The 17,616-nt window shown below is 40.7% G+C and overlaps 1 protein-coding gene across 1 annotated transcript in view; it reads right to left on the reverse strand.

Annotated features, from left to right (window-relative positions):
- The window catches only part of LOC150079152 (uncharacterized), a 61,644-nt gene that overhangs the window by 13,957 nt on the left and 30,071 nt on the right, over positions 1–17,616 (reverse strand). Inside the window, exons 5-8 of the mRNA XM_090382580.1 lie at positions 16,006–16,056; positions 11,900–11,998; positions 3,418–3,570; positions 567–683 (exon numbers count right to left, since the gene is read on the reverse strand). Coding sequence (XP_090238706.1) covers positions 567–683; positions 3,418–3,570; positions 11,900–11,998; positions 16,006–16,056 — 420 coding nt within the window. The remainder of the gene's footprint in view (positions 1–566; positions 684–3,417; positions 3,571–11,899; positions 11,999–16,005; positions 16,057–17,616) is intronic.

Genomic DNA, 17,616 nt, shown 5'->3' on the forward strand with positions numbered 1-17,616 from the left:
TGGTTTACACTGTTTGATATGCAATGACGTTGTAGAGTGAATCAACGAGAATCGATTTTCCACCACGTAGTTCGCTGTCCACTCACAGTGAGTTGAACAGGCCAAGCGTGTTGAAAGAGCACATACATTAAACACCCTTGGAATGATTAGGACAAACTAAGTACAGTCTGCCTAATTGGTTATTACAATGGACTCATTGGAATAAGGAAGACCGTTATCGTTCATTTGGCCTCCCCTTCACTCCTTGCATAATACTAGGAATGAAGCATTATGCAAAAAGAAAATTGGAAAATGAATCGCAAATATCGATCTTTGCTGCACCTCAATGAAGTTTGCAATTTTTTTTTCTCTTAATTGTATCCGTAACACGATGCACATTTTGAATGTGACATTGGGTTCATGCTGATCAAAATAAATAACTTAAAAACATTAAACCGCTTTAAAAGTTAAGCTAAAATGTTAGAATCGTAATACTTTATTTTAAATAATTACAAAGCTTGTAGGACTACACAAGACGTCATTAAGCTGCTTAACTCAATTACCAATGAGGGTCCTTAAAACGTTACCTTTTCAACGGCGGCAACATCAAATCCTGCTTCTTCCAGTTCACACTGAATGCGAACCCTGTCAGCGACACGAGGAGAGTTGCTGAGAATGGTGTTTATGAATGTCAAAGCAACCACCTGCAGAAGGCAAAAAAATTCAGAAATGTGCTCTAACTGAAAGAAAACAAATCTTATTTACTCTTACTTAAGGCCCGTTTCAGTCATTCAGCCTTCTACATATCACTGTCTGTGACATATAGACAGTATTACTGAAAGCAAAACGAATAAATAAATAAAACGCCTTTTTTTTTTTCTTATTCTAAGGAATTTAAATAAATAGTTAAAACAATTATTTTTGCACGTAAATTCGACGCTGATTTAACCGAATTTGGTCCGTATATTACTCACTAATTATCCGTTTGATTTACCCTCTTGGAATGCTTAAGCCTTTGCTCTTGCTAGCTGATGCGTACAGGCTTGTTTATATGTGCATGATGATGATGTTACCTCAAACCTTCGGTGCCTAGGGACCACCGGAGGTTCTTAATCCTCCACTGTATCCCTTCTGCTGTGGGAATTATGTATTCCACTCATATAAATAGATATACCATTTGAAATCCTATTTAAATGGCAGATCCTATTCCCTAAATCATTTTGCAAGTAAAGTTGATTATTATATATGCCTGTTATATGCACAAAAGGTGTTCTTTAATTCTAACTTTAAAAAAAAAGGTTGGACACCCCTGTTGTAGGGTTTAGGCGTATCAACGACCATATTGCGTCGTATATATATTATGTCTATAAAGTGCGTGTATTCTCTGGTCCATTTGCTACGTTGTGAAAAAGTTGATAAAAATTCCTCCTTCACTGACGGGAATCGAACCCAGGCCTTTACCTCCCGGTGTGGGGAAGACGGTAATTATATGCGCCATACCACCCTCGAGGACTTTAAGGAAATTGCTTCATTCTAAATTTTAAAATGTTTCCTGCGAGATTTCACAAACCTCAGATAGGCTAACAATGACATAAACAATATATGGTATTTTCAACTGAGAAATATGGCACAAGCGCTTGGAGTACACACCGTTTCCAATAATTCTTTCGAGCCTGATTGTATTGGAAAAGATGTATACTCCACATTGAGCAAACTCTCTGGAACCAATTCCAAGAGACTAGGATAATAATAAGAAGAAAACGAGGTCAAGGACGTTTACTGTCAGTTTTTCCAGAAAAAGATCGAATTCAATTTTGCGTCCTTCAGTGGAATCAATAGCTAAATGGTATTCAACTGAATACGAGTTGTCTGCTCCTAGGGAGAGTTGCTCAACTGAGATGATATGGAATCATATTCGCCAAAGATGGCTTTATGCTCCGTGACTGATGCTCTTGTTTGTTTGATCACACATTACCAAAGGACAGCAGGATTATGCTAAATCGTACCCTGGTTATAACAATGGAACCACGTTCCCCTTATGAACAAGCCCAATGTCAGTTTCCAATATGATTCTGGAAAATGCAGCAAACTCGCAAGAGTCCTCTCCATGTGCAGGGTTTGCATGAATTTAGTGGGGGGAAGGAAGGAGGAGGATGATGAACTGACAATCTAGAGGAAGAATCAGCAAGTGCACGTAATTTGAGCACACGAATTACTTTCACAGATTAAAGGATGGAATCCTGACGCCATTACTCCTTCCTCCCACACAAGCACCAGAAGAGATTGTTGTTAAGGTTGATAAATTCTATCTCATAAAAAATGAGGTAAATAACATCCGAGGCAAACAATGTTATTACAAAATCATGTTCTGCTTCGAAAAAATACTTTAAATGTATTAAAAGGTTAAAATATTTTAACCTCTTTCCTCTCAAAACCACCCTTGGCATGTTTTTTTCTTTTTCTTTTTTTCTTTTTTTTTTTGTATGTCCCTATGTGCGGCGTCGGTGGTGTTTTCCCACAAAACCACCTCTTGGTCATTCGCTCTCCTATTGAGAAGCGAGAAGTACTGAGTTCAGATCAGGATTAGGGTGTCGCCACGGAAGCATTTGAATCGTTAGGAAAAACGTTAAGGATGGCCTAAATTCATATGATACAGTCAAATAGGCGGAGGAGTTGCACTTCAGAATAACTGGGTTTTGCACAAAATTACGTCCTCCTAGCCCTTGGGCAGCCACTTTATAAAGTGGCTAAGATATGCCAGAATCTCTTGCCCATTTCGATACGACATTAATGTGAAACACATATAGGCTATTACGGTTATTGTTATTACTTATTTACGAAGAGTTAAGGTCATTATTGCGCTCAGACCACGAGAGAGATTGTAATCAGACAGCAGGTATCTTTTTGGCACCATCTTCCCACACGAGACAGTCAAGGTCGAAATCTGAATCTCATCAACGACGCCAGTAATTTTTATTGGCTTTTTTTCATATCGTGGCTGAATTAGACTGTCTCAGGCGTGGATTACCTGGATTTTTCTCCAAAAACCAGGGTTTTCAGCAAACAGAATGATGCAAAGGTAGGCAGGGTGGTTGATATATTAATCAGGATATGCTACTTCAAGAAAGTTAGATAAACTGGGCAGATAGGATGAAAAACAGCAGTTAAGGTTTGACATTGATAAATGCAAGGCAGTAGTAGTAATCCTGGCATTACATACTAATTGTGGTACCACAATCTAAATAATGGATAAAAACTCACCTAGGAGTTATTGTACAGTCCGACATGAAGTTCTCTAGGTAATGCAGACAGGCTGCTGGAACAGACCATGGGGGTTCTATCAATTTATTGCTCAACGTAGAACAAACTTTGCAATAGCAAAGTTTGTTCTACGTTGAGCAACAATTACTCAATTTAAATAGTAGAGTAATATCCCACCTCAAATCCTACTGGTGTCTTTCCGTCCGTGTTTAGGAGAGATACTAGAAATTTGAATCGCACTGATTCACCAAATATCAGGCGAATGGATGAAATGGCTTCGAGCACTCTGTAATAACCGTATTTTGGGACATCGCACACTAGAGTCAGGAGCTACAAGAAAAGATAAGATCGCCTTAAGTACGCTGAAAAAAAACTTATTTAAAATAATAACAGTCAATTAAAATAGACTGAAATCATCCGGCGTTATCACTGGATGATTGCAGAATATTTTAACGTTTAATACTTTAGAACAGGGTTCTGAAAGCGATGGTCGCTGATGTATTTCAGAAGTCAGTCGAGATAACCCGTTCCTAAACGTGTTAAGACAATTTGCGACAAGAGGCGAGATATCGGTTCTTACTTTGGCAACATGTATAAAAATTAACGTGTTGATACAATAGTTTATTAATGGATATGTATGCAGATTGTTAATAATCCTTTATTCTTTAATGTACGCTTCTTGCGTTTTTAAAAATATTCACTTTGATGTTTGTGTGGTTGTCCGCCTGTCCCCCTCAAGAATTTGTGGCATACCCGATGGAGATGAAAGTTTGAGCAACCCTGCTTTACAGTAAGCTCTGTGATTTTAAATATTCTTTTAGCGGCATGAAGCGAAAGTATATGAAGAACTATAAATTGGCGAAATAATGAGCACTTAAACCTGCGTGGATTGTAATCTGGCTATAATTTCTTAAAGAATTACAGTTTATTCTCGGACGTTTCGTGGTACTTCCCGTGCAACTTCTTCAGTGAACTCCTGCAATGCCCCCTCGACGTGGGCACCTGTACGTGGTGAGGGGACCTCCCAGTGACGCTGCTGGACTTCCAGACTAGCATCACTGGGATCCAACGCCCACAGCCTAGGTTCCGGGCTTACATCAATGGAATCCGGCGTGTTTGCCGTGCGCTGCGACCCGTGGAAATTCGGAAAGGGGGATCCTGGTGGTTGAGGGGCCCAGCTTCAATACACCACTTTGGCCCCTGCTTCGACAAGACGGGTGGTCCTGGAAGGCCCGGCTAGGATCAATCGGCTAGTAGGCTCGCCTGCGAGGGTCAACCGTGTCAATGCCACGCCCCTACCCTCATGGTCCGAGGGACAGGATTCAGGCTGGCGGCGGTGCGGGTATAGTGTCTGGGTAGCCCTGGCGTCCCACTCCCGAGCGCATTTATTGCATGCCGGGTAGTGGGCGTCCCTTTGGGCTCCGTGGTGGGTGGGGAGCCCGGGCACTGAACAATTTAATAAACTACATGAATCCTGATAAACTACCTTCTTCAGGGGCCCCAACCCGGTCCCTATCTGAAACTATTGAGAAAGATCCAGATAGCATTATTGCTAATAAGAGGCAGCGAACCGAACTACCATCAGGGCCAGTCCCAAGGTTCTTAATCATGCACTCAACAAGTGAAAAACCGATTGGAAAAATGTCACCCTTCTTTATCCAAAAAGGGTTGGATGGGTTAGCAGGTTCACCCAAGTCAGTTAAGAGGCTCCGTTCTGGAGACCTCTTAATTGAAACTAAAAATGACAGGCAATCAGAACACCTACTCCGAACAACATCAATCGGAGGAATCCCTATAACAGTGACACCACACAGAACACTCAATTCATCTAGAGGTGTCATTTCGGAGTGGGACCTTCTCGACGTATACGAGGAGGAAATCTGCTCCGAATTAAAACCACAGGGAGTCATTGCCGTCAAGAGAATCACTGCGCGAAGGGATGGAAAAATTGTTAAAACCAGGAGCGTTATCCTGACTTTTAACACTCCTAAACCTCCTGATGAGATTAAAGCTGGATACATCAACTGTTCAGTGCGTCCATACATTCCGAACCCTTTACGGTGTTTCAAATGCCAGAAGTATGGACATTCTCAAATGGCCTGCCGTGGAGTCCTTGCATGCGCTCGATGCGGTGCAAAGGACCACGAAACAACAGCATGTTCAGCCGCAAAACCCACCTGTATTAACTGTGAAGGCGAACACCCGGCCTATTCACGAGCATGCCAGAGGTGGAAAGAAGAAAAAGAAATTCAACGGCTGAAGGCAGAGCTAAATATATCATACCAGGAGGCAAGGAAATCGGTCAAACCCCTGAATATCAACAAACCTACCTACGCCCAGAAGGTAGCAGGGAGATGTTCCGTCGAAACTCAGACGGACATGACCATTCCTCCAAAGGAGTCTTTCACTCCCATCGCGCGGTATCTCTTAAGCTCTCAAAAACCTGCACAAAAGGACCAATCAGCTGCCACTCCTATATCGGTACCTCCTAATGCTCCACAAGTTCCAAAGGTAATTATGAAAGAAAAGAATAAGAAAGGGGAAGTCCCCCCTAGTACCCAAGAAAAGATGGATGTAGAGCAGAAGGAGGTAACCGAAGAGTCAGTCTTGGAACTCTTTGCGGAGGAGGAAATGGACACGGGACAGCGTCCATTCTTCCCCAAAAAAGATAAATCCAAGACTGATAAAAGTAAGCCCTCAGCACCTCGGAAGCCGCCTGATGGACCCACCAAGCCAAAATAATGGGTAAATTCCTACAATGGAATTGTCGTGGATTCCGGCGAAATATTGATGACATCAAGGCCCTCCTGCACAAACACGAGCCAGTTTGCTTTTGCTTGCAGGAGACATATCTAAAGGCAAATGATGATCCCACGATGCATAACACCACAATTTATCGTAAGGACAGAATTGCGGATGGCTCTGTACATGGGGGAGTGGCTATCCTTGTGGGTAACCAGACCCCAGTGCAGCCCTTACTAATTACAACTAGCATAGAGGCTGTTGCAATTCGCCTTACGGTGGGATTTTTATTAACTGTGTGCTCTATCTATTTGCCACCTGGGACCGACATCTCCCAGGCAGACCTTGATGATCTTCTAACGCAGTTGCCTCCCCCTTTCTTACTTCTCGGGGATATGAATGGACATAACACCCTGTGGGGTAGTGCCAACATCAACGGAAGGGGACGAGTCATAGAGCGTATGCTCAATGACAATGACCTTACCCTTCTAAATACTGGAACAAACACCTTCTTCCACATGCCTACCCGTACCTTTTCTGCCATTGATCTCTCTATCTGCTCCCCCTCTCTACTCCCTTCACTCACTTGGGAAGTGGAGGAGAATCCATACGGAAGCGATCACTTCCCTGTGATAACCTTGTTATACAGTGGGAGACCATGTCTTCCTTTTAGGTTACCACGGTGGAAGATTGATCAGGCTGACTGGACTGCCTTCCAACAACAGGCAAATTTCGATCTTAGCACAGTCAGTCAAGAGCCGATCAATGACGCAGTAAGGTACATCACAGAAATCATCGTCCACGCAGCTGCTAACGCTGTCCCAAAAACATCAGCCCGGTTTCCACCATTTCCCAAACCTTGGTGGAATTCACATTGCACAACAGCAAAAAAGGCTCAAAACAAAGCGTGGGGGATATTTCGCCGATATCCTACCACGAACAACCTTATAGCCTTCAAACGTGCACGAGCCAAAGCACGCTACATTCGTCGTCAGAGTCAAAAGGAATCATGGATCCGTTTTACGTCATCTATTAACCAGTCTACCAACTCTAAGGTAGTCTGGGATAAAATCCGGAAAATGAAGGGGAAATATACATCCCACCCTTATTCAATCCTAGATTATAATGGATGCGCTATTGCAGATCCAACTGCAATAGCCAATGCTCTTGGGGAAACATTCTCTAACATCTCTTCAACATCTTCGTATTCCCCAGAGTTCCTGGTCCTGAAATACAAAACCGAAAAACAGGCACTTAACTTTAAATGTAAGAGCATCTATCCCTACAACGGGGATTTCACTATTCTGGAACTAAAAAGAGCCCTCGCTCTTTCCAAAGCAAGTGCCGTTGGACCAGATGGCATCCATTATGAAATGATTAGACATCTTTCACCAAAATCTATGGATTGTCTGCTCCTTCTGTATAACAGAATCTTTACTGAAGGGCAGTTTCCGGACTCCTGGCGAAAGGCAATCATTCTTGCCTTTCCCAAGCCAGGAAAGGATCCAAAAGTCACCACCAACTATCGTCCTATTGCTCTGACTAGCTGTCTGTGCAAAATCCTGGAGAGAATGGTCAATTCTCGTTTAATATGGTATTTAGAATCGAATGACCTTCTCTCCAGCATCCAGTGCGGCTTCCGAAGGAACCGGTCCACTTTGGACCATCTTATTAGAATGGAAGCATCCATCCGGGATGCTTTCCTAAAACGGGAACACTTGGTGTCGGTGTTCTTTGACATGGAAAAAGCGTATGACACAACTTGGAGATTTGGCATTTTAAAAGACTTACATAGCCTAGGCCTTAGAGGGCATCTCCCTTTGTTTATTAAAAACTTTTTAGCCAATCGATCGTTCCAAGTTCGTGTGGGATCCTCACTCTCTCGCTCCTTTAGCCAAGAGGAGGGAGTACCACAAGGATCAGTATTAAGTGTCACGCTTTTTGCCATCAAAATAAATTCCATCACAGAACAACTTCCTCCAACTGTAAACAGTGCCCTCTATGTTGATGACTTTAGCATTTTTTGCCAGTCGTGCAACATGAGGGTTATTGAAAGACAACTGCAGAAAGCCATTGATAGTCTGAATTCCTGGGCACTTGCTAATGGCTTCAGGTTCTCGCCGGAGAAGACCGTTTGCGTACACTTTTGTCGCAAGCGTAATCTTCATCCTGAACCTGAATTAAGGCTCGGACAAAATGCCATTCCAGTAGCAGCGAACATAAAATTCTTGGGACTCATATTCGATAAAAAATTGACCTTTTTGGATCACATTCGCCAACTCCGCACAAAGTGCACGCGTGGGCTTAATATTCTCCGCTCGCTCTCCTCTACATCTTGGGGAGCAGACAGATGCACCCTACTACGGCTGTATCGTGCACTTGTGCGATCCAAATTAGATTATGGGTCCCAAGTATATACTTCAGCCAGAGACAGTGCCCTTCGATGGCTGGACCCTGTCCATCATCAGGCTCTACGTATCGCTACTGGAGCATTTCGAACATCTCCTGTCCAGAGCTTATACGTCGAAGCAAACGAACCACCGTTATCGCTTCGTCGTAAGCAGTTGTCTCTAAAGTACGCCTTAAAACTGAAATCCCTGCCAGACCATCCTACGTGGCCATTCGTTTTTGAGCCACGATGGGAAAATTTGTACAACACCCGTAAGACTGCCAATCGTCCTTTTGGTATTCGTCTCCAAGGGCTACTCAAAGAACTTGATATGAAGGTAGACAAGGTTGCCCAAACACCAAAGCAACCCTTTCCACCATGGCATGCTCGTGTCCCGGCGTGTGACTTGTCCCTTAGAAATTGGGGAAAGTCGGACACTCCATCTTCGGTCTACCTGCAGCTTTATTCAGCACACCGAGCTGCATATTCCGACTTCGCGCCAGTCTACACAGACGGTTCGAAGTCGGAATTATATGTGGGATCTGCTGCTGTCTTTCCAGACAGCACTACATCGGAGCAGATTCCCTCTGAATGCAGCATATTTACTGCAGAGCTGCACGCAATTGAGTTAGCCTTGGATCACATTAGTAAATGCCAATACCAACGGTTCATTTTATATTCTGATTCTCTCAGCGTGTTACAGGCTTTAATATCTGTGAGATATAATCCTCATCCAGTTCTGTCTAGTATTCAGCAGAAGATTCACGTTCTCCATGAACGCGAATATGACATCCGCTTCTGCTGGATTCCCAGCCACATTGGGATTAGGGGAAATGATTTGGCTGACGCCGCAGCCAAATCAGCAATTCCCAATAATAACCGTTGCCTGTTAGTCCCCTATACAGACTACAGGCAAATAGTACATCAAAAGGTTCATTCCCAATGGCAGGAATCGTGGAATAAACAGACTGGAAATAAATTATATCGTATAAAGCCTGTAATTGAACCGTGGCAGTCTAGTCTGCGCAGGAATCGTAAGGAGGAACTTGTTCTTGCCCGGACCCGCATAGGACACAGTCATTTAACTCACTCGTTTTTGCTGAGGGCTGGTGACCCTCCTATGTGTGTGTCCTGTGGCACAGTTTTAACGATTAGACACCTTTTAATTGACTGTTCAGATTTTAACAATATCCGTCTTACCGCTTTTAATCATCTGACTGAGCCGTATACACTCAGTCAGATTTTATCTGACAATGACAACGTGTCGGCTGTTTTTAGCTATTTTAAATTAATAAAAGTTTTTAATTGTATTTAATTTATGTTATTGTTACGTTTTTACTGATTTATTTTTTATATCATTGTTATTATATATATGGACATGGTGGCCTTACTAATTAGGTCACCGAGAATTTAAAAAAAAAAAAAAATTTTTAAATATTACCTAGTCTTGGCGCACCATAGCCGTAGTTGCTAGTGCGCCAAAAAATCCAAATAAACCAAACCAAACCAATCCTGCAATGCCATCTTATGACACTATCAGTCTCACATACAAGTGGTACAGGAAGTACCATGAAACGTCCGAGAATAATCTGTAATTCTTAAATAAATTAAAGGCAGATCACACTCCATGCAAGTTCATTATTTCACCAATTTCCAAGCTCTGTGATTGTGTCATGGTAAAAATGTTAACTCAAATATATCCCAAAGGTGAGGAAGAAGTTTAAAACTGTTCACTAATCGGTAAACGCACTGTAAACTATTTTAGGCAGCCGATATCAAAGGACAACGGTTGACACTGGGTAGGTCATTTATGTTCTGCTGCAACTTGCGGATTCACTCACGCTGCTTTCGGTATTGCAGCTATTCTATTCAATCTTCATAGAGCCAACCCTTTTAAAATAAGAATAAGGGAAAAATATTCAATCGTATGCGCTTTTTATGACTGTGTCTATCTGTCCCTTCAAGAATATACACCGGTGTTCAAGGAAAGTGCATCACCCCTTAAAACTAATTGCCGTCCGAATAACGTAAGTAAAGGCAATATTTCTTACAGATTGCATCAGATAATATTGAAGGGCGTAGGTGATGACGTAATATTGCATCAGCTGTTACTTTTGGCTATATAAGGACGCTCTGCAAGAGTTGCAGTCATTCCTTGCTTGTGTCAGGATGGCGATTACGTGCAGTTGACGCCACGAAGAAAGGCTGCTATTGTTGCTTTACGTGAGGAAGGATGTTCTTCCCGCAATATTGCTTATAGAGTGTCGACTTGTAATCAGTCGACAGTGAGTAGATTTCTTTACAAACTCAAGAATACTGATTCTGCTGATAGGAAAAAAGGAACCAGACGCAAACGAGCCTCTACGCCAAAACAGGACCGTGTTTTGAAGCGCTTATGCCTTAAAAACCGTAAAGCTTCTTCGTCTGAGCTGAAAAGAGAACGAGAAGAACATACAGGAGTGGCAGCAAGTGCAGTAACGGTCAGAACACAGAACACGCCTCTTCAAAAATGGACTTGTAGCCCGTCGTCCTAAGAAGAAGCCCCTCCTCACTCAAAAAATGAAAAGGGCCCGATTAATTTGGTATAAGGAGCATGTGAAATGGACCCCCGAGCAGTGGAAATCAGTTATTTTCTCGGATGAAAAGAAATTCAACCTGCATGGCTCTGACGGGAGACAAACGATTCACGATAGACGTGGTGAAGAATACCATCCAGGCTGTAATGGTGTTTACAGTGAAATTCTCTACCAGCCAAATGATATGGGGGTGCATTTCGTATCGCGGAGTAGGTCACCTGCAGTTTATAAAAGGTTCCGTAAATGCCATTGGATACCTGGCTATATTGGAAGGCAAATTGCTGCGAACCATTGGAGACCATTTCAACCTGCCAAGTAACTGCATCTTTCAAGACGACTCTGCTCCTTGTCATCGGGCGAAAAGCATAAATAGGCACTTCTGTTGTTACTTTAGCTTCATTTCTGCATTAGAGGTTCGACAGTTATATGTCGACGGTGTGCTGCTGTCATCAGGGCCAGAGGCGGTTCAACTAAATATTAGTTTGCACCTGGTGAGCTTTTCATTTTGTTTTCCATTTAAAATGAAACTGAAGCAAATTGAGGGCTTCTGATATCAGCTATAATTGTCGTGTTTACCAAAACGTTTGTATAAAGGTTGCAAATGCTCATTTTGGAATATTTTGAGAGCACCTGTCAAATGTTACTTAGCTTTGCCTTGACTATTAATAAATATCTTTTGTTTATATTTCTATTTGTGATGCTAGTCACTAAATGTAATATACCATCGCGAAAAAGGGTTGGAAATGTGAAATTCCTAGGTGATGCACTTTCTTTGAACACCAGTGTATTGTCGCATAGAGATAGAACTTTTATCACCCCTGCTTTAGTTCAGAATTAGAATTCTGCAATCCAGATATATCAGTATTTACCCTGTGTTTATTCGGCATAATTCTGCCGTTTTCTACAGGTTATCTTATCATCGGATACACAACACTTCAATACTGACACTCACCTCTAGTGCTACCACACGCGACCTTCCATGGGTGCTCATTATGCACGATGCCAGAGATCCCAGGCCATTTTTATGGCACGCCATCTTCTCCACTGCTTTCTGAAATAAAACGAACAACACAATTAAATCTCATATGCCTCGTATTAGTTGACAAACGTTTGAAATTCTTGGCTAGGGTAAATAGCTTATGCGGTTTCCTCTAGAATGTGTAACAAGGGTAAATAGCGTAAGTTATTTACGTTATTAGAACATATTTTTATAGGAGTGAAACAGCAAACAATATTATATTTTAAATAAATCTTTTATTCAGTTTATTTAACCAAATGGTTTTTGTCCCTAAACAGTAGGTTGCTAGTTGGGCTTACATTCTATTATTACAATAGAATTACAGTGAAATTTAAAATTAAAATAAAGGTAAATAAACAAATACAGTAGCGGTAAAATTACAATACATTGGTTGGTACAGATCATTTAAATTTACATTTACTTACAAATTGTGCTTGTACTATAGAACCTCATTATATACACAACAATTGTATTCACAAATTTCCTCTAAATCTATCAGTTAATTTGTTCAAACGTTCATTAAAGATGGGAGAGTTTCAACTCATTCAATGGCTTTTGAATCCGAAACATATTTATATATGTTTTCCTGAATTTCTCTTCTATATTTCTTATCCTCTGCATACATAAAGAGATCGGCCTCCTTTTCATTGACTGATGCTAATGTATTAGCTGGGAACATTCCTTTTATAACAGCGAGGTGTTTGAAGAAATGAGACGAAGTGACAAGTAACTATTCAACGAATGTCTACTGTTTATTTTGGGTCCCTCGATGACTTTTGATATTGGCGGATATCCAACTTTCCCATGATAAGTTTTGAGAACGTCAAGATATTTTATACTGTTACCATATGACTCCAGGGATGCAGATCGAGGTTTGCAAGAAATTTTGATCTTGAGATGGTAAGTGGGAGGCCACAGATCTGATTCAACCATCTCAAGGTCCAGTATTCCATGGGACATGTGTTTGTTTTATAGCATATCAGGCGATAACCAAATTTCGGACACAGGAAAAGGATAAATATAATGCATCACTCAGTGGTTTGGCAAATTACCTTTTTATCTGTAATGCCCCTGATCTCTGATTGAAATTCAATTTCAATCAGAGTGTAATTCCGATGGAGGGTACTTTGCTGTCTAGTGATATGGAATCTCGTTTTTTCATTCACTTAGGGTAAGAAGTAATGGTTATCGGCAAAGATTCTTCCAGTTAACCTGTACAAAAAAAAAAAAAAAAAAAAAAAATCATATCAGGGCCACTTGAGAATTACTTCATCTACCCGTGAGTATTAGGTCAGCAAACTGCGTGTGCCTTCTGGTTTGTTTGCATATTTTTCTGGACGAAAGACCAGAAAACTGAGTATCAGCTGTATGTAATGATGACTACAGGATTTGTAATTTGGGGTTGCTTAATGACATGCGACTTAAGCTATGCATTAATGGAAAACAGAGGCTGGTCGTCTGATAACCGCTTGTATTTCATCCATAATTAAATCATCTGTTTAACGAAAAAAATAATAATAAAAACACACTGGAACAGCTTCAAAACAGCGTGTTTGAGATCCTTTGAACTCACTTTTTCATCAGTGGGTGCGTTATAAAACAGGTCGGTAAACCCTGATATTTGCTTCCCCAGCAGTAACGTAGTTGACAAGCAACAAGTAGTTGATCAACTACCCTCCTTAACGGCCTTCCGCAAATAGCATAATGTTCAACTCTGCGCGCTGCACTTGAAAGTAGGACGGTCCGTATTATGGCGCCATCTACTGATGTATGCATTAAGTGTTCACAAAATAAATACAGTACTGTGCATGGAGCCCTCGCGGTTGCACAGTTGGTAGAATCGCAGTCCTCTCCACACCGAGTGAAATGACCTGAAGTCGAATTTCGTCGATGACGTGAGGACTTTTTATGGGCTTTTTTCACACCGCGGCCGAGTTAGTCGGTCTCATGTGAGGGTAGTATGGTTTTTTCTTCCAGCAAACAGACCATAGCACACACACACGCGCAATTTACGGGCATAATATATTCGGCGCAATACGGCCTAAATCGCTGATGCGCCTGAAACTCTATAACAAAAGAACAAAACCAGTTATACAGTGGAACCACCGAAGCATTCTAGAAACGTGAGCCTTGTCTGATATTGGTAAGTTCTTGATTTCGGGCAGTCATATTGCAGTAAAGCATAATATAAAAAAAAACAAAAAACACAGGAATACTGCATGTCTATGCTATAGTTTATTTCACAGTAATGTACTACACAGTGTATCCTACAGTATATCTCGAGAAAAGTAACAAACGAGGTGTTTTGCCGTTCCTTTCTCTGCGTTTAGACCATCACAAATTTTAAAACAGCTCCCATCTGCCTTTCTTCACGTCATACAACAGTTGATGAACGAACGTGAAGTTTCACAAAATTCATGAACTTTCAAGAAACCTTTTTAATGCTAACGAAACTGGACAGTTCAAGAAACTGTCCAGTTTCGTTAGCATTAAAAAGGTTCAAGAAACTGTCCAGTTTCTTGAACAACTTAACCTTTGTAACAAGAAATAATAACCTATTTTTTGGGCTTGGAATGCTGCAATCGTTTTGGCCACTTGTTCTTCTTTTAGACAGCTTATTTAAGAGCAAATGTAGTCCAAATATAGTGGTAAAATGAGTATAACTATGAGGGACGATGTATAAAAACTGATTATATCGCTAGCCAACTCTGAGTACAAATTTGAATACAGCTGGGATGCTCCATGAGATCATCTAAAACAGATCATTCTTTTTTCGAACAACCTTATTAAAAGTTTCATATTCTTGAAAGCTTTTTCAATTAAAAGCACAGTACTCATAGAGTTGGTTTTTTCGTTAATTCAGGACAGGGTCATTCACATATTACATAACGCAAGAAAAAAATTAGTATTGACGGCAATTTGCAAGTCATGCGGGCCAAAAACCCAGAACAACTCAAGAGGGAAAACCTACTCCTTCTTCCTGAGATTGGCTAACTACAGCATCGATTGAAGAGGACTTGAGTAATTACTACAGTCGTAGACGGACCAGAACCCAGATGATGCATCGCTGACATGATTCATCACCGTATGCCAAACGAATGGCAGACTGCGGTGTACCGTGCCAACTAAGCTGCCACAAAGGTCATTTATGTAAAGCGAGGAGAGGATGGGACCCTTAAGATGAAAGGTTGAGATGCATTACGGATGAGAATAGGGTTTCTCAGAGGTGCAGAGAGGGCCTCCCTAGCCTAATAAAATAATGAGGATACATGAAACAAAGTGGTGCACAAAAATATGAGATAATTTGAATGCAAATTATTTTAACAAAAACTTTCTTCTAGACTTTTTTTTCCCTTGAAAATACATAAAAGGGCTAGAAATGTAAATTTAATTTGAAAAGGAGTAATCGGCTGCATATGGCAGATGTATCAACCGAAAAAAATCCAAACATAATCCACGTACATGTTTTAAATTATATAATTTGGGCTGCTGCACTGCCACTTGAGATGAACACTAGATTTATCCCCTCCACCAAGCTTAGGTAGAAACAGAATCACGTTGAGTACTATTTTGGCTTTAGCACTGTCATGTATTGCCTAACCAAAAATGAGGAATAGGACAGCAGCAGAAACTTTACTACAATTAAAACTGACGAAAATACGATAATCAGTACAATGTTGATTTTCCTGAGTCCTCTAAAAGCCACCTCAATAACTAGTAGGTATTATATATTAAGAACAGAAAATTAGAACAATAAGGATGTCTGAATGGAATCAACTGAAGTCTCTAAAAATAAAATGACTGGAGATTCGGTTTCCTAAAAAAGAGAACCCTCACGGGGCTAGTGGTGGAAGGACTCGGGTGAATTGAAATCGAACCGCTTTATTTCATCTTATGCGATGGTTTTTCCGCACTTAATTGAAGTATTTTGAAAGTGGGTTTTAAAGAAATTTCCTACGAAATTAACAAAGTAACATCACAACCTATGGAATTAACAAAAGCAACTCAAAAGTCAATCAAGTTGTTACCAAACTACTTACGATGTTTCTTGCTGAAGCCCTAAGACACAACAGGCAGTAATATTCATCAATCTGTAAAGAAAGTTATTGAAAAGATATTAATTGTGTGAAAGCATATACAACGCAATCTCCTTATAATAATTATTAGGAAAAAATATTTTAAAGAAAGTTCTTAAAGTAAACTTCTGTAACAGGAATAATTTACTCATCTTTGTCCTACTGCGATACATACAAAAAACTTTAAACTAAATATTTAAACTGGAGCATAACTTATAGTTTATGCACCAGTCAATATCCACATAAAATTTCCGTTATGGGCCCGCATAACGAATGGTGCAGAGCTACGGGTGAATAATCTCAGTAATTCTATAAAAAGGGTGACCCATCTCTAATGTGATTTGAACAGAGAAATATTTTTAGCTTTTCAAACAAGAAAAAAAAAAAAGGAAATATAATAAAGGATGCACTGATTCTCTGATTTATTCAATCAAAAGTAATGGAGATTATGGTTATGCTCTTATTAGTGGAGACTTAAGAAACTGTTTTAATATCACTAAGAAGCTAATAACATTCCCGATTTCGAATGGATTCTTCTACCTGTCCAGGCCGACAAAATAACTTATTGAATCTTTATTGTATATAGTTACTGTAGTATATAAATATCCCATCACATAATTCATATTCAGACCCATGTTCTCACCTTTCAATCATGTTACTATTTGAAGTAAACATATGCAAACAAGCTCACATTACCCCAATTGATCGCTCTGTTACTGGGTCATTTTAAAAGGACTCCAGCTTTCCTAAAACCCACCTTTCCCAGAGGGCGTTGCTAATTTTATCCGCCGTTTAATGGAGAATGTGTTTGTGGAATTCTGAGTAAGAAAACAAACCAGCGTAGCTACTCCCGCTGGACTCTTTGGCCTCAGTTCCAGACGCCTAAGCTATGATAAACGCATTCACGCAGTTATGATGGCTGCATCGAGCCCTCAAGAAAATTTATGAGCTTTCCTAGCACGTTTTCAAAACAACAAAACCCGACGGCTATCTTCTCGAGATGAAGCCCATTCAAACGAAAAAGGAAACTCGGTGGTTATAAACAAGCGACTGACTCGTCCCGATAATTGCTTGGGAAATGAGGTTGGAACACTCACAGAAATATATGCTTTATCTGCTGACATCACACAAAAAGAAAAAAGAAACCCTAATCGAGAAATTGTGACCAGCTACACGTTCGGTTCATGCAATTTATCACCAGGTTTTTCTCGTCGGTCAGACTACGCTGTTCCGGTCTCCCGGAATAAGATATTCATATTCACCACTCAGTGGTGCTGTCATAAGAGCTTGCTCGATAAACAAGAATAGTAACCGCTACGTTTATTAACATAGTATCTACATTTATTATTATAATTTAACAGACTTCTGTTTCCACGCGATGTCATGAACATTTATACAGTTTAAGGTCGCTCATTGACAATTAAGGCCTATAATTTTCCTCGAGGATTAGACCTGTAATTCAGAAGAAAAGTTCACGGACTCACAGGGTTTCCTCGAAACAATAGGTGCTCAAGGTCACTCACTCCACATCATGGAGCAGATAGGACAATTGAATGACCTTGAACCACCTATTGT

Source organism: Mastigoproctus giganteus, chromosome 10 (genome assembly GCF_048544385.1).
Source record: "Mastigoproctus giganteus isolate SK-2022 chromosome 10, ASM4854438v1, whole genome shotgun sequence".
NCBI classification, from domain to species: Eukaryota; Metazoa; Arthropoda; class Arachnida; order Uropygi; family Thelyphonidae; genus Mastigoproctus; species Mastigoproctus giganteus.